Here is a 15,246-nt window from a genome sequence, read left to right on the forward strand (position 1 = left end):
GCAGCCCCTGCATAGAATCATAGAACCATTAGGGTTGGAAAAGACCTCTAAGATCATTGAGTCCAACCATTAACCTAACACCACCATGACCATTAAACACTGTCTTGAAATGTCTACACATTTTTGAACACCTCTGGGGATGGCAACTCGACCCTACCCCAGGGAACCTATTCCAATGCCTGACCACTATTTTAATAAAGAAATTTTCCTAACATCCAATCTAAACCTCTCCTGACCACAATTTTAGGCTATTCCCTCTCATAGCAGGGAGAAGAGACCAATCCCACTTCACTCCCACCTCCTTTTAGGTAGTTGTAGAGAGTGATGAGGTCTCCCTTTAGTCTTCTCTCCAGAGCAAACAAACCAGCTACCCTAGCTGCTCCTCACAAGATCTTCTCTCCAGGCCCTTCACCAGCTTTGCTGCCCTTCTCTGGACATTCTCCAGCACCTCAATGTCCTTCTTATAGTGAGAGATCCAACACTGAACACAGTATTTGAGGTGTGGCCTCACCAGTGCTGAGTACAGGGGCTTCGCTGCTCCTGCTGGCCACACTGTTCCGGATTGAGGCTATTGCTGTAAGACAGTACTAGAGACAAGGGCTTGCAGTGAATTTTGGAATCCTAAGAACACTCAGAGAATTATGTGGATATCTAATAAATGCCTCTAAGTGCACAGATTGTACTAACAAAGCTCTGATAGCTGAATGTAAATGTGCTGCAACATAATAGTAAGTGCTGGGGGACAGCTGTAATCTGAACCCTCACAGTAGGTGCAATAATTGATTTTTATTTATTGTATGCAGTGGTAATTTCCATCTTGTGCTTCCATAATATACAAGATATAAAGGTGTATTTAAAACTAGTATCTAGTTATGAAAGAAAATAAAGACTGCTAGAAAATTAGAAGCCACAATAGTAATAACTTCTTTTCAGTAGTAATAATTGGTCTTTTCAGACATGCAGAAGGAAATGGTTGTAAAGATCTACATGGAATTACAGTGGTGGTACAGGTTACAAAGCAGATTCTGCAACAGGTCTTGTATGACACTTTTCAGTTAAAATTTTGTAGGTTATAAATATAGATATTTCACTTGTTAATACCAGTGTAGAACTATTTTATTACAGTGTTAAATGCTCTGTTCAGCATGCAAATCCTCCAGTGGCTTAGACTGGAAGGGACCTTAGAGATCATCTACTCCAACCTCCCTGCAATGGGCAGGGACACCTCTCAACTAGATTCAGCTGCTCAAGGCCTCATCCAAACTGGCTTTGAACACCCCCAGGGAGAAGGCATCCACAACCTCCCTGACTAGACTGTTCCAGAGTCTCACCACCCTTGTACTGAAGAACTTCTTCCTAAGATTCAGTCTAAACCTACTCTCCCTCAGCTTAAAAACATCCCCCCCTTGTTCTGTATCTAAACATGCTTATGAAAGGTCCCTTTCCAGCCTTCCTGTAGGATCCCTTCAGGTATTGGAAAGCAGCTCTAAGGTCTCCAAGAGTCTTCTCTAGACTGAACAACTCCAGCTCTCTCAGACCGTCCTCCTAGCAGAAGTGCTCCAGCCCTTGGATCGTTTTTGTGGCCCTCCTCTAGACTCAGTCCATTTGTTGTGGTTTCTCTGCTTTTCTTCAGCTGAGTTGGCAGAATTTCTCCAAGGTCTTCCTTATTGTATCCCACTAGTTGTGGTGTCCTTGCCCCTCCAAAAGCACTGGTTTGCTCACAGAAGAGGAAAGGTCTACACTCACTGGGTGGATGGCTTCAGCGATGGTTGTCTGGTAGCAGAAGATGAAACCTAAGGATTGCAGCAGTTCAGCTGCACACAAAGGATGGCCTGAAGAAAATACAGATTTTTGATTGTGAGGTGCTCACCAAATGAGCAGTTGAATTGAAAGCCAGAGAAATGGATTTATTTTAAGAAGCTGTGAGGCAGGGTTCCTGCAAGCTCACAAAATTAACACTGCATCTCCCTCTGCTGGATGTAACATGGAATGAAACAAAATGAAAAATCACGAGCCTACCTTCTTCTCCAGCAGCACACACATCTCATATAGCCATTTATACAGCAATGGCAACTGGTTTTTATAGTCATTTTGGGAGAAGACATTAATTTGCTTATAAAAGCCAGAGTCAATCTAAGTTTAAAATGATTGCTTTCTTAGGTGTCAGATGCCAGTGGATCCATGAAGGTGTCCATGGTAGCAGAGGAAAATCCCTTCTCCATGGCCATGCTTTTGTCTGAGGAGTGCTTCATTTTGGACAATGGTGCTGCAAGGAAGATCTTTGTTTGGAAAGGTAAGAGGTCACTTCTGCTGCAAATGTAGAAGCTACAGACATAGTTAAAGATTCATCACAACACACTTGGGACAGTAGCAAGAATTTAATCCTGGCTCGACACGGAACCCTGCACACAATTCTTGGTGCAGTCAACAGAGAAGGATTGCTCATATGAGTAAAGGCCTCAAGACTAACTCCTGTCCTTGGATCCTGGCTGTTTTGAGGTATCTGTAAGCTTAGATGCTTAAATGTGTATCTAATTGCAATTATAGAGCAAACATAAAGAATCCTACAACTTTTGTATGTTGCCATCAAATTCCTGACTTCTGGGACAGAATTTGGACACTGATGATGGGTAGATACTGTATTTTCAATACATTGCTCCATATGGGTGTGAAATTGAAAGGTGAGTGTCCCAGGCATCAACAAAAAGCATAAATTTGCAAATACTTTGATGCTTCTTTTTTTTCTTGTGAGTGTTTTTCTGTGGTATCATCATGTCTCTGCAATTACTTCGAACATTTCCCAGGAGAATATTACTACTGGGAATTAGGTCTGGCTACTTTGTAGCTGGATTTTTGTGGTGCTGCCATGGCATTCAGTGCTGAGTATCGCCCCTTTTTGATCTGAGGCAGTGTATGAATGACTATGTGGCATTTGCATTTCTTTTTACCACGTGCAATAGCAATTAATTAATCAATGCTGTTGTCAAATTGCTGAGGTCAGTCCAGGAAGCATTGTGAGCATTTTGTTTGGAAGCCTCATTTGCAGATAGGGAAACGTCCTTTCAAAGGAGCATTTTGGGAGCACTGTGCTCAGGTAGCCCATAGGATCAGGTATAAAACAAATAAAATACACTTTAGGCCCTCTGCCTGTGGCCCTGTGTGCTCCTCTGTGTGCCCTCACTTTGCTGCTGTTGGTAACAATAATGTGTGGAAGAACTTCATTAGTCTGAGAGCCTCACCCTTGCGCTGGCAGGCTGCAGTTATCAACTCTGCTGGAAATCTTCAGGCCACTAAGCTGAGCAGTGTGAATTATCTTGCTAACAGTCTCATTCAAAATGGAATACAATGAATAGCTTATTGAAGCATCTTATTAGACTAGGAGTATAGTTACTGACAGCCAGCGGGGACACAGACCTGATACACAGCATCATCCCCCAGAGACTTCCAGAGATGTCTAAGGCTCAACAAGGAGGAATGGATGGGGAAGAGTGGCAGTAAATTCCCTTTACTGGCGTGGTGATGCTTCCTGAAGAAGTAAAGGCTGTTCTGGACAGCAGCTTTATTTAACACATGGCAGTCCAGCAAGGGAAGATTCAGAGAAAAGGGGAAGGATGTTCTTGTACTTTGAAGAAAACAGACATTATGGACAGTATTTTTGAATAGAAATGCACATGCTAAGCACATGCCCCTCTGCCCCCTCTGTTTTTGTCTTTATTTTAACGGGTTTCAGAGCTGCTGAGGGACTGCCTTGGCCGTTCAGTTTTGCGTGAATCTTCTCACTCCCTTTATATCCAGCATTTGTTCAAGTCTGAGGCAAGAGCAATGTCGAAGAGAACCTGGCTCAAGGGCATGTTGTTTTTGCAGGATCTGTGAGCTCATTGCTCTTTCCCATGCATTGTTATCCTTCTGTTTTAACCAGGCAAAGATGCTAACCCACAAGAGAGAAAGGCTGCCATGAAGAACGCCGAGCAATTCATACAGCAGATGAATTACCCTGCCAACACACAGGTGTGATCTAGCTATGAGATGATACCAGAAGAGCATGAGCTCTGTAAAAGACTCTGGTTTTAAATCATCAAAAATATTTTTAAGTGCTTAGAAGACAAGAGAAATATTTCACTAACAGATAATTCACAAAAGTTTCTATTTCAGTAACTCTGTCAGTTTTGCTTTCCTTCCACTTGATGTTACTTGCTTCATTTCAGATTCAAGTCCTTCCTGAAGGAGGTGAAACACCAATTTTCAAACAGTTTTTCAAAGACTGGAAGGATAAAGATCAAAGTGATGGCTTTGGCAAAGTGTATGTCACTGAGAGAGTGGCTAAAATTGAGCAGATTGAATTCGATGCTACCAAGTTACATGAGTCTCCACGAATGGCTGCCCAGCATAACATGGTAGATGATGGTTCAGGGAAAGTAGAGGTAATTTTTGTGTTGTATTAAATTTTATCCCACCCACCTAATGCATTGTGTTACTTGTCATGGGATAAGCTGCTACTCTGTGTTTTAGCATTTAAACTGTTGTGTAGAGTGCCACTACATCAGTGTCACTGTTAATTCTACCATCAGAAAAGGTACTTCAAAGTAGAAAGTGACTCTCTTTGTCAGCTGTATGCTAAGTCATGGGTTTTTTTGGTGCTTCTGAAAGATGTTGTATCAGTTATCAGTAGAAATCAAACAACAGAAATATTTGCCCTCCTTCACAATGCCTTTTAAAGATATACTTTAAATGTCATCCTTAACCTAAACAAACATTTCTAGCTCACAACAGCATGAAATCTGCAATGGAAAAACTTATCCTTGGAGCCAAAAAATCATTTCATGTCTCTATGTATGTATGCAGTCTTCTTTTTAGACAAACCTTCTTTCACAGATTGCATTGGGTTGGAAGAGATCCTCAAAAGTAATCTTGTCCAACGCTCCTGCAGTGAGCAGGGACACCTCGAACTAGATCAGGCTGCCCAGGACCATGTAGAGTCTGATCATGAATGTCTCCATTCACCCTAGTGTCTCTAGTCCCTCAGGTAGCCTAGATGTGGGAGAACAATATGACTGTGCAGTCTTTCTAGATCTATCCATATCACTCTGCAGGAATATCTTCAGACACCACAGGGTATCTTTGGAATTACACCAACATAGCCTGTTGAATATAGGTTTGTATGTTGGGATTCTGGAAGAAAAAGAAGGGATGAATACCTGCAGTCTCATTGATATGTTCTCTAGGTTTCTAATTTCATGCTTGGAATGGTCTGTAGGCTTGAGCCAAAACAGCTTGGAGCTGTTTGTGCTTTATAGTTTTATGACCATGGTATTGGAGAGCAGCAGTTAACTGAACAGAGCTCTAGTGAATCAACCTGGAGGAAATCTGGCTGCCTGCTTCCTGACTACAGTGTGCCCCTCTCAAAGGAAATGATAGTTCTATGATGAATGACAAAGTTGTGCCATTCATGTCATATTGTCATCTTAAGGTGTTAGAAAATGAGTTCATCAAGGCATTATGAGGTGATCATGTAGGATGAGGGCATCAAGACAAAGAAAAATGTACAGAGAGGGCCTGTTGGTGGTCATTGTTCAGTCAGTCAGTGGGTGCTGAGTTATCTGTCTGCTTCATGAAGAATCCTTCCTGGGTTTATTCCATTACATTTGGGAGCAGAAGCAAAGACCTCTCAATGGGAGACACAATATATTGCTTCTTGACGAGTCTCGAGATGAAGTTCATCATTCTCCAGTGATTTCTATATTTCCCTAGATCTGGCGTGTGGAAAGCAGCGGCAGAGTTCCTGTGGGACCTGAGACATATGGACAGTTCTATGGTGGAGACTGCTACATTATCCTCTACACTTACCCCAAGGGGCAAATCATCTACACATGGTATGTTAGGTCAGCTTTGCACAGACCTCCAGTGTGTGGATACTATTTTCTGCTAACTTTATGTCCTTTTGAGAAGAACCAACTGTAAATGTGGGGTTGTTTAGGGTGCATTTGTCATTCAGTCTAAGCTCTGGATTGTTCTGAAACTGGACTTAGCTATTCTCTTTCTCCTTGCTTTCCTCAGGCAAGGAGCTCACGCTACAAAAGATGAACTCACTGCCTCTGCATTTCTGACTGTGCAGCTGGATCGGGTATTGAACGGTCAGGCTGTGCAGGTTAGTGTCTTTTGGATCCCATTCAGCAGAGCATGCAGTACCTGCACATTCCAGGGAGAACTGCAAGGAGGAGCCTTGGAATAACAACTGCTCGTGTTCCTGTGGAGGCAAATACCATGGGCTCCTTTCAAAGTCACCAGGGATTTCCCATTGGAGTCATCCTTTCTGACTGCAGATGATCTAAAGAACACAGATGTAACACAGCCTAAACCTGCCTTTTCTTTCCATCGTCTTTCACTGTCTAAAAAGTAGGATTTGGTCCTTCTAGCCTTATGGACTCTGTACATGGTCAGTGGAGACTGAATGCTAAGATCCTCCCAGAGCAACTCCCTCTGGAGGAGGTGTCTGGCAGGGTGATAGCTGCCCTGTCTCCTTTTGATTAAGCAGGAAGCTGTGATGTTGAGCCCAGACAAGACAACTGACTTTTAGAGAGCCAAAGCTGGGACACATGAGAGCTACATGACAGCTAGAACAGGCAAGCCTGACAGAACTGTGCCACAGGGTCTGGCTTGTGAGGAATGGTCTTAGTGAGGAATGTAGCTTGGGTTTTCCCATCCCACAGTGCTTGCAGCTCCATGAAAGCAGGATACACATCCTGCCTTGCACAGGTGTGTGCACAGCCTGGTGCAGGACACTGGTAGCTAAAAGGTGTGAGGAGATCAACAAGTCCCTAGCATGGCTAGGGTGTGTGCTCTCCTTTCATCACTAGTGAGGAGCAGGGGGTGGGTGGAGAGGTGAGGTCTTCCCTTCACAGAAATGAAAGAGCTGGAAGATGACTTGGGACAGGCAGAGATTTTCTAGTCAGCAGGAGGTAACTTAATTACCAAAGGTTCTTAATTACCAAAGTAAAGGGCTTCCCCCACCCACCAAGGTACAGCTAATTCAGATGGCAGGCTATACTTTTTAACTACTAATCAGTTATGATTTATGATTGAAATTATATTAAGGAAAGATTAGAACACTTCTAGGTAATCATTCTTTGAAATACATGTTCTACATTTGGGCAGAATTCATCACAGTATGGTCTTGCCTCATACCTAAGGCAAATACTAGCTCTAAATAATCATAATATTACCACTAACAGCTGCAGTAATAATGTGCTTCCAAATCCTTTTTATTAAAGCTGGAGGAGCTCCATCTCACTGCAGTGGACATGATACTTTTAAGTATTTGTAGCCTGCAGTGAATTTAGGAATATATATCCATATATATATGGATATATAGACACACACTTGTATAAAGGCATTTAAGTATTTGTACATGGCTACCTAGAGCACATGACCTGTGCTGAACGTCTGCATTACCAGGATTTGAAAGGTCTAAAAGTTCTATTTTTGGTCACCAGATGGCACCACAGTACAGATGATGCTTGAAAAGCGCTTCCCCAGTTTTTTTTGCAGAACCATAGAATCATAGAAACACCCGGGTTGGAAAGGACCTCTAAAGGTCATCTAGTCCAAACCCCCTGCAATGGCATCCTCAACTAGATCAGGTCACCCAGAGGTCGAGCCTCACCTTGAATATCTCCAGGGATGGAGCCTCAGCCACCTTTCTGGGCAACCTGTTCCAGTGCTCAACCACCCTCATTGTAAAGAACTTGTTCCTAACATCCAATCTAAATCTGCTCTTCCCTAATTTGAAACCATTGTCCCTTGTCCTATCACTACAGGCCTTTGTAAACAGTCTCTCTCAATCCTTCTTGTAGGCCCCCTTCAGGTACTGGAAGGTCACTATCAGGTCTACCCAGAGCCTTCTTTTCTCCAGGCTGAATAGCCCCAGCTCCCTCATCCTGTCTTCACAGCAGAGGTGTTCCAGCCCTCTGATCATTTTCATGGCCCTCCTCTGGACCTGCTCCATCAGGTCCATGTCCTTTCTGTGTTGAGGGCTCCAGAGCTGGACACAGTACTCCAGGTGTGGTCTTACCAGCAGTGTTTCCCTTGGTAGTTAGGTTGTTTCATTGTTTGGTTTTTGACTTGTGCTTTGTGTTCTTTTATCTAAATTTATTTTTTATTTTTGTGTGTGGTGGTTGAGTTTGGGTTTGGTTTGGTTTTGTGGAGTTTTCTTGCGCTTGTAAAATCCTGCTGCAGTTCGGCACCTACAGGCATACATGTCCTAGGGTATCCTTATCAGGCAACTGTTCTGGTCTATCCAGTGGTGAGATATGCAAAAGCACCTTCTCTGTGGCCATCACCAGCCTGACTGCAGCTGCAGTCACTCATCTTGGCATCCTGACCTCCAGCTGCCCCAGGACTCACCAGACAGATCTAAAGGGCTGAGGTTCTCCACTTCTCCTCTGATGGCTATGCAGCATGCCCCATCCCCTGTATTTCCCTTTCTTTCAAGGAGTGAAAGGCAGGGAGTAGCAGCCCTCCAGCTTGGCAGGAAGAACAAATGGTTGTGTACAAATAACCTCAATCATACGTTAAACTAAGCCCAGTTGTTCTTCATAGCTGAATGGGTGTTTTGAGATTGCAACAGTACCTTTTGCACCTGCAGTGGAAGTTCATTTTTGCTGTCCATGCCATCCTCTGCAAGACAGATTTATGTCCATCTTTTTCATTCTCTTCCAGGTAAAATTCCAGATAGAAATAATTAACAGGATGGGTAACTATTCTTTTTTTGCTTAAATACAGGACACCTATAGTTCCAAGACAGTTTTTCAGAGGAATTAAGTCACTTTGTAAAACTCTGTGACATGACAGTTCCTTTGGGAAAAAAAAAAAAAGGCAATTTTCTTACAGTAGATAGCCGTTTTAATCAGCTAAACATTACATTAGAAATTTGAATCTTGTCTTTGTGTTAGCATGATTGACAAAAAAATCTCAGGAATGCTCCAGCTTTAAGGTATCTGAAACTGTATTTTTAATCTTCTCAGCTTGCCACTTCTTATTCTTGCTAACATGTGTAGCACGATTGGCTAATGACCCAAAGACCAAAAATAACTGTCTGTGTCCTTTGGTTTCTTTCGCTGCATTTCTTGACATGTGTACAGATCCGAGTCAGCCAAGGTAAAGAGCCTGCACATTTGCTGAGCCTGTTCAAAAACAAACCACTGATTGTCTACAAGGATGGGACATCCAAGAAAGAAGGTCAGAAACCTGCTCCACCCAGGCGACTCTTCCAGATCCGCAGGAACCTGGCAGCCATTACTAGGATTGCAGAGGTAAGGTCACCTGCTAAGTAAACCAGCTATTCCCCATGAGAAATGCTACAGCTGCCACCAGCCTCTCTGACTAATCTTATTGGGTAGCCACATCTGTTAGGAACACAGAAGGCAAATGATCAAATCCACTGCTCCATGTGACCATTAATAAATCAAAGAGAATACACTGTAACTGGCTGCAACCAATCTACATCTCTCAGAGGAATATGTAAGAAAATATGTAGTCAAGAGTCAGATGACAAAGAATGGACCAGAAATCAGCAATGTTTATGAGGTAGTCTTTTCTAATCCGTGAGACAATCTTTCCTACTTCATGAGATAAGCTTTCCTGCTGCCAAACACCTAAGTTTTGCCCTTCAAGTCAGTTCCTTCTCTCAAATTAGGTTCTTCTCTAATTTGTATCAGTATAAATCTAGAGAAAAAAACAGGGCAAAAGCATAGCTGATTAGGATCTATCTACACATTTAATATAAACATACAAAATTGTGATCATGTAATTTGAAAACATAAAGAATAAAACGATTTCTGTTTTGATCTAGGTTGATGTTGACTCAACATCACTAAACTCTAATGATGTCTTTGTTCTGAAACTGCCAAACAACTCTGGCTACACCTGGGTAGGAAAAGGAGCAAGCAAAGAAGAGGAACAAGGGGCTCAGTACATTGCCAGTGTTCTTAAATGCCAGACTGCTAAGATTAATGAAGGCCAGGAACCAGGTTAGTATGAAGCCATGTGGTTGCTAATAGGCAACTGAAAATTCACAGCACTGCATGAAAACACAGCCAAAGTGGGTTTTGAGACCGTGTATTTTATGGGAAGAAATATATGCTCACTCTTTCCCTCTGAAAATCCAACCTGACCATGGAGATCTATCCAGGATTTCTGCCATGCCCTGGAAGTCTGTAGGACAGTAGCAGAAGCTGCAGAGGAATGTGGTCCTTCCTCACCCTGAGTGAAGGGAGGGTAGAAGGACATAGTGCATTGCTCTTTCTAGGTCTGCATGTGGTACCTTTATTGTTAACTGCAGGAAGAGCTGTAAGAAAATGAACCCATCTCTGAGACAGAGAAGAGACTGTTTAGGGATTCTAGAAATAGTGTCTAACAAGCTAAAACATCAAATGTTAAATCCAGTGATGGATAAATTATATATGATGTTTTTCAGAGGAATTCTGGATAGCACTTGGAGGTAAAAAAAGATACCAGACTTCATCACAACTCTTGACAAAGGCTGAAGAGCATCCCCCTCGCCTGTATGGTTGTTCTAATAAGACTGGCAGATTTGTTGTGAGTATGAGGGATTCTTTCCTCTCTGTTTCAATCACACATTTTCTGGTATATTTTGTCTTGGGAATCAGCAGGCATTAAGTTAATTTGGGGATCTGGCTTAGCTAGCCGTGCTTGGCAAGAACTAGAGAGTTGAGGTTTGCTGCTTTAAATGAATCCAAATGCAAAGGATGGACAGAAGAGTTAATACTGCAGATGTTTGCACACTGCAGCCTGGGACTAGAGGCTGGAAGATAAAAAGATAAGGTGTTTGCTTAGTCAAAAGCAATTGTGTTCTTGCAGAGCACTGCCAGACTGCTATCATTCCACTGAGAAAGTACAGGTCAGTGCCTTGCCCCTTACGTGTTAGATAGTGGTGGTGAGGGAAAGACATGTCCCCTTGCCAAAAATCCCTAGCAGCCTGAAATTTTCCATGGAGATTTAAGACATGTAATTATGCCTCTAAGGTACTGGCCTGTGCCCAGGGAGGCAGGAAGAATTATTTCCTTAGTAGAAATACCCAGAGCTGTGCACTGGGTATCAAGCCTGTGATTCAGGCTTAATTACTTAACCGTATTCTGGGAGGGCAACTCTGTGTCAACGTTTGGCCAGAATGCAGTAATTTTTAGATAGGGGACTTAGTTGGCTACCATCTCTGCAGTTTCCTTAAGGCACAGCCCATTCATTTGGAGAGGGATAAAACAAACAGGATCCTTTAATGAGGGCTTTAAAATCTTACGAGAGTAGTAAAATGTATTCTTCTAGCAAACTTCTGAAACACTCCTGTCAAATACAGTAACAGGAACCAGCCTCTAATAGTCTGCAGGGACATATGCACTCGTTTGGCTTTTGTTTTAAATACCCTCCAAATTCTAAGAAATCCCCTCTTTCCTCTGGCAGTTCTGTAGTAACAGAGTCAGCAGCATTATTGCTCACCAGATGAGGTAGGTCAGATCACTCTTGACATTCTGGCCACCATAAAAGGAAAGGAAAGTCTTTTGCACCATTTAGTATGCCTACATGACCAAGCATAGCCAGATACTTGTTAGTCCTTTAAAAGTAGAGGAGCTAGGCCCTTGTCAGTTGTTTAAAAGTAGAGGGCTGACCACTAGCTACATTATTACCTCTCCTTCCTGTACATGACATTAAACTGCTCTCCTATCTGCCTGCACAGCCATGAAAGAAGCAAGCAGCCTGCCTTTGGGGACTAATCCTTGATAGTTTAGTCAACTGTAATGTCACATTGTGAAGTGACTGGAAAGCATGCTTGGGTGTGTATTTCACCACTGAGCTCACCACTGCAAATCAAAGCAGTTTCTTTTCCTTATTAATGAGTGTAAGCTGCAGGAATATAGCAGCTGATGTCAGCTGATTGATTTAGTTTTCCTGGTACAGAGGACTCTTATGGAAAATCCCCTGTCTGCTGCTTCTGGCAGACCTCAGTTCCAACTTAACAATAGTCACAATTGAAACTTAAACCTCTGCCTGAGGATGTCCTATCAATTCTGACAAACTGAGAGCTGATGTGTGATTTGTTTTCTTTCAGTGAAACACCTTTGACACGTTCACCAAATCATTTCAGGGCCTGACTCTTTAGGAGGAAAAAGAATTGCATGCCAGCTTCTGGTTTAGCCTGTTAAATATATCTTTGGTCTATGCAAAATCAGAATATCTACATAAATAGTTGAAAATAAACAAACACACCCCAAACCATAATATCCTTTTCAGATTGAGGAGGTCCCAGGAGAATTCACTCAAGATGATTTGGCTGAAGATGATGTCATGTTGCTGGATGCTTGGGATCAGGTAAGCTTGTACTTGATCACTGCTTTCTGTGGTAAAAAGGATAATTAATTGTTAACCACTTATATCATAAGATGGGAGGTAAAATCATCTTTGTGAGAAGGGAAGAAGTTTTATTTTCCTTAAATTATACCAGAGGGAGCTATATTTTTAAGCTATATTTTTAAGCTATATGATGTGCTAGTGTGAATATTCATGGCTGAATTTCCAAGCATAATGTGAGATCACAGTAAGCACTTTCCTTTAAAACCAATGGAGGGTTGCAAGAGTATAAACCCGGGCAGCATTCTGAAAGGTTTTCAGTAAGTTCCTGATTTTGTCAGTAAAATTTATTAATTTAGAAAAATAAGTTATTGCATAGAATGTGTTCCAAAGCACCAAATTCACATAGCAGCACCAACTAGGAAAAAAACCTTACTAAAGAATGGGGCAAACACTAGATCCTTACACAGTTTCCTTCAGAACTAGGTGGAGGATGGCAGAAAGAGTTTCTATCAGTTTCCTGGGTTCACTGAAAGCTGTTGAGAGCTTTTTGGATAACATACTGACAGCTTACTGTGAGTGTGAAGGGCACATCTGTTTCCCCACAGTATTTTCTCTCTACCCTTGCTGTCCTTGGAGTGCAAGAGGGAGGAGGCCACAGTTCCCATGATTTCCTTCTCTTCTTCAGCCTAACCCTTAATGAAAAAAGGCTGATGTTTTTGGAAATGAGAAGGAAGGTCCAGGGTCCATGTGGGAAGGAGTGATAGGGGAAGTTGAGTGGAAGGGCTGGTCTGAGAGTAGTTGGGACATACTGGCTCAGGTAAGAAGGAAAGAAGTCTGGGACATGTAGCTGGTTTCTGAAAGGATCCTTGACAGAAAAAAGACAAATGTGGGGACTGCAGATTGAGGCTCTGGTAGCTGGGTCATTCACTGGGCTATAACTAGCAGTTACCCGGGGCAGCACTGAGCATGGGACACAAGCATTGATGCACATACACAACTCAAACCAGAGACAGCTCCTGTTCAGTGTTTTCACCTACCCCTAAAGACTGATTTCCATGGCAAATTGTAAAAGATATCTATGGAAAAGGTAATTAGAGTTCTTTTCATCAGCCATTACATAAAGGTCTGGCCTTCTGGTGTCAACAGAGCAATGAGATTTCAGAGGACAGAACTATAGTCACTCATAAGGCAACAAAAAATCACCAGTTGTGGTTTGTGAGAGCACTGTATCTCTGCAGTCTTCTCATCCTTATAACAACGTGGGAGCTGTATCTTTTTCTCCTCTGCAGGTTTTTGTCTGGATTGGGAAGGATGCTAATGAAACTGAGCGAGAGGAATCCGTTAAATCTGGTAAATCAAATCAATTTGGCAGAACTCTGAGTGAAGTAGCATCTGTATTACTTAAAGAAGTGAAAAAAAGATGATGTAGAAGAAATCTAGTTATGTTTGCAGTGTTTAAATGGGTTACTGATATTATTAGGTTGGAGGAGATTATTTTCTCCTTTAAATGTGCTTTGAAACTGTAAATTTATGAAGGGTAGAATTAATCGAGATAGTGTTATGAGACTGTAGAGCTTTTTAAAGAACATATGGGAGAGCTTCATGGAAAGAAACTGCACTATAAAAAGGAAGAACTTTAAAGGAGATACCTATTGAGCTGTACCCCACACTAGTGAGCTGCACCCCACACCAGTGTATATAGTCACAGGAATGATGCCAAAAATCCTCAAGTCCTTACACTGCCATCCTTCACTGAGTTAAAGCTGGAGGGGGGAGTTCCAATTGCAGAACAAATGAAGTCAACTCATGTGGCGTGCAGTCTCCTCTCTGGTGCAGTTTCACACAGCTGAGCTGTTCTGACAGAGTTTGAGCTACCAATGCTTGCAGACATCTCCTTGGAGCAGCTGGGGTTACCTGGCTGTGTTTCTGATAAGGACTGATGTCACGTTGTGATATCAAGGTAAAGTATCAGCTTTTATACTGGAAAAATGGGAATGAATCTTATGCCATCTGCACAGCACAAGCAAATTCCTTCTTCAGTTCAAGAGCCCAGACCCATCTGTTTGGCAACAAACTGATCAGAGCAACAATCCCTCTCTTTGAACCTCATGGAAAGTTCCTTCACTGGCAGCTGGGAGAAACCTGATCATTTTGTTGTCATTGAAATAATTTTTTTTTTTTTTGAATCCTGTATTATAGCAGCCCTGGGTTCTTTCAGTAGGGCTTTTGAATGTGTTTTTTAACACCAGAAGAATGAACTAATGTAGTCCATGTTTTATTTCCTCTCTGTCTTTAGCCAAACGCTATATTGAAACAGATCCTTCTGGCAGAGATAAGGGGACCCCCATTGTGATCGTGAAGCAGGGGCACGAACCCCCCACATTCACAGGCTGGTTCCTGGCTTGGGACTCCAACAAATGGAAGAACTGATCTCTCCAAAGAAGCTCCAGCTTCAAGCCAAAGAATGATCAGAGCCCAACTACTTCCTAGTTTTTTTAAGCATAAGCCTCTGCAACAATGTGATGCACCTGTTGTTACACCTTGCTGAGCTTTGATATACTTGTGTGAATAACTTAGAAATTCTTAGCCCTGGAAAGGACAAATAATAATTATAAATTGGTCAAATGGGGGGAGTTGAGGGGGTTTTTATGTAGTAAATATGGAAAGTGCTACCAATACTTTGTTTAACCTATGGATTCTTCACAGAGAAGCTGTGGATCAGTTTATTTTAACGTGCTGAAATGGGCCAAATTTTGCCTTCACTTAAAAATCCAAACTAATGCCACAGAAATTCCTTTAGATTAAGGTTAGCATAATCCTGTGCAGAACTTGGCCTGGTAAAGGGCTAATTCTACATCTATTGCAAAGGTAGGACTGAACATGACA

At 42.2% G+C, this 15,246-nt stretch overlaps 1 protein-coding gene across 1 annotated transcript in view; it reads left to right on the forward strand.

Annotated features, from left to right (window-relative positions):
* The window catches only part of SCIN (scinderin), a 50,451-nt gene extending 35,661 nt beyond the window's left edge, over window positions 1–14,790 (forward strand). The window contains exons 6-16 of the mRNA XM_054385185.1: window positions 2,161–2,293; window positions 3,920–4,008; window positions 4,206–4,421; window positions 5,749–5,870; window positions 6,055–6,145; window positions 9,138–9,308; window positions 9,848–10,025; window positions 10,472–10,593; window positions 12,301–12,378; window positions 13,650–13,710; window positions 14,657–14,790. Of these exons, the coding sequence (XP_054241160.1) occupies window positions 2,161–2,293; window positions 3,920–4,008; window positions 4,206–4,421; window positions 5,749–5,870; window positions 6,055–6,145; window positions 9,138–9,308; window positions 9,848–10,025; window positions 10,472–10,593; window positions 12,301–12,378; window positions 13,650–13,710; window positions 14,657–14,790 (1,395 nt within the window). The remainder of the gene's footprint in view (window positions 1–2,160; window positions 2,294–3,919; window positions 4,009–4,205; window positions 4,422–5,748; window positions 5,871–6,054; window positions 6,146–9,137; window positions 9,309–9,847; window positions 10,026–10,471; window positions 10,594–12,300; window positions 12,379–13,649; window positions 13,711–14,656) is intronic.
* Window positions 14,791–15,246: the final 456 nt, after the last annotated feature.

Source organism: Indicator indicator, chromosome 11 (genome assembly GCF_027791375.1).
Source record: "Indicator indicator isolate 239-I01 chromosome 11, UM_Iind_1.1, whole genome shotgun sequence".
In the NCBI taxonomy this organism is placed as follows: Eukaryota; Metazoa; Chordata; class Aves; order Piciformes; family Indicatoridae; genus Indicator; species Indicator indicator.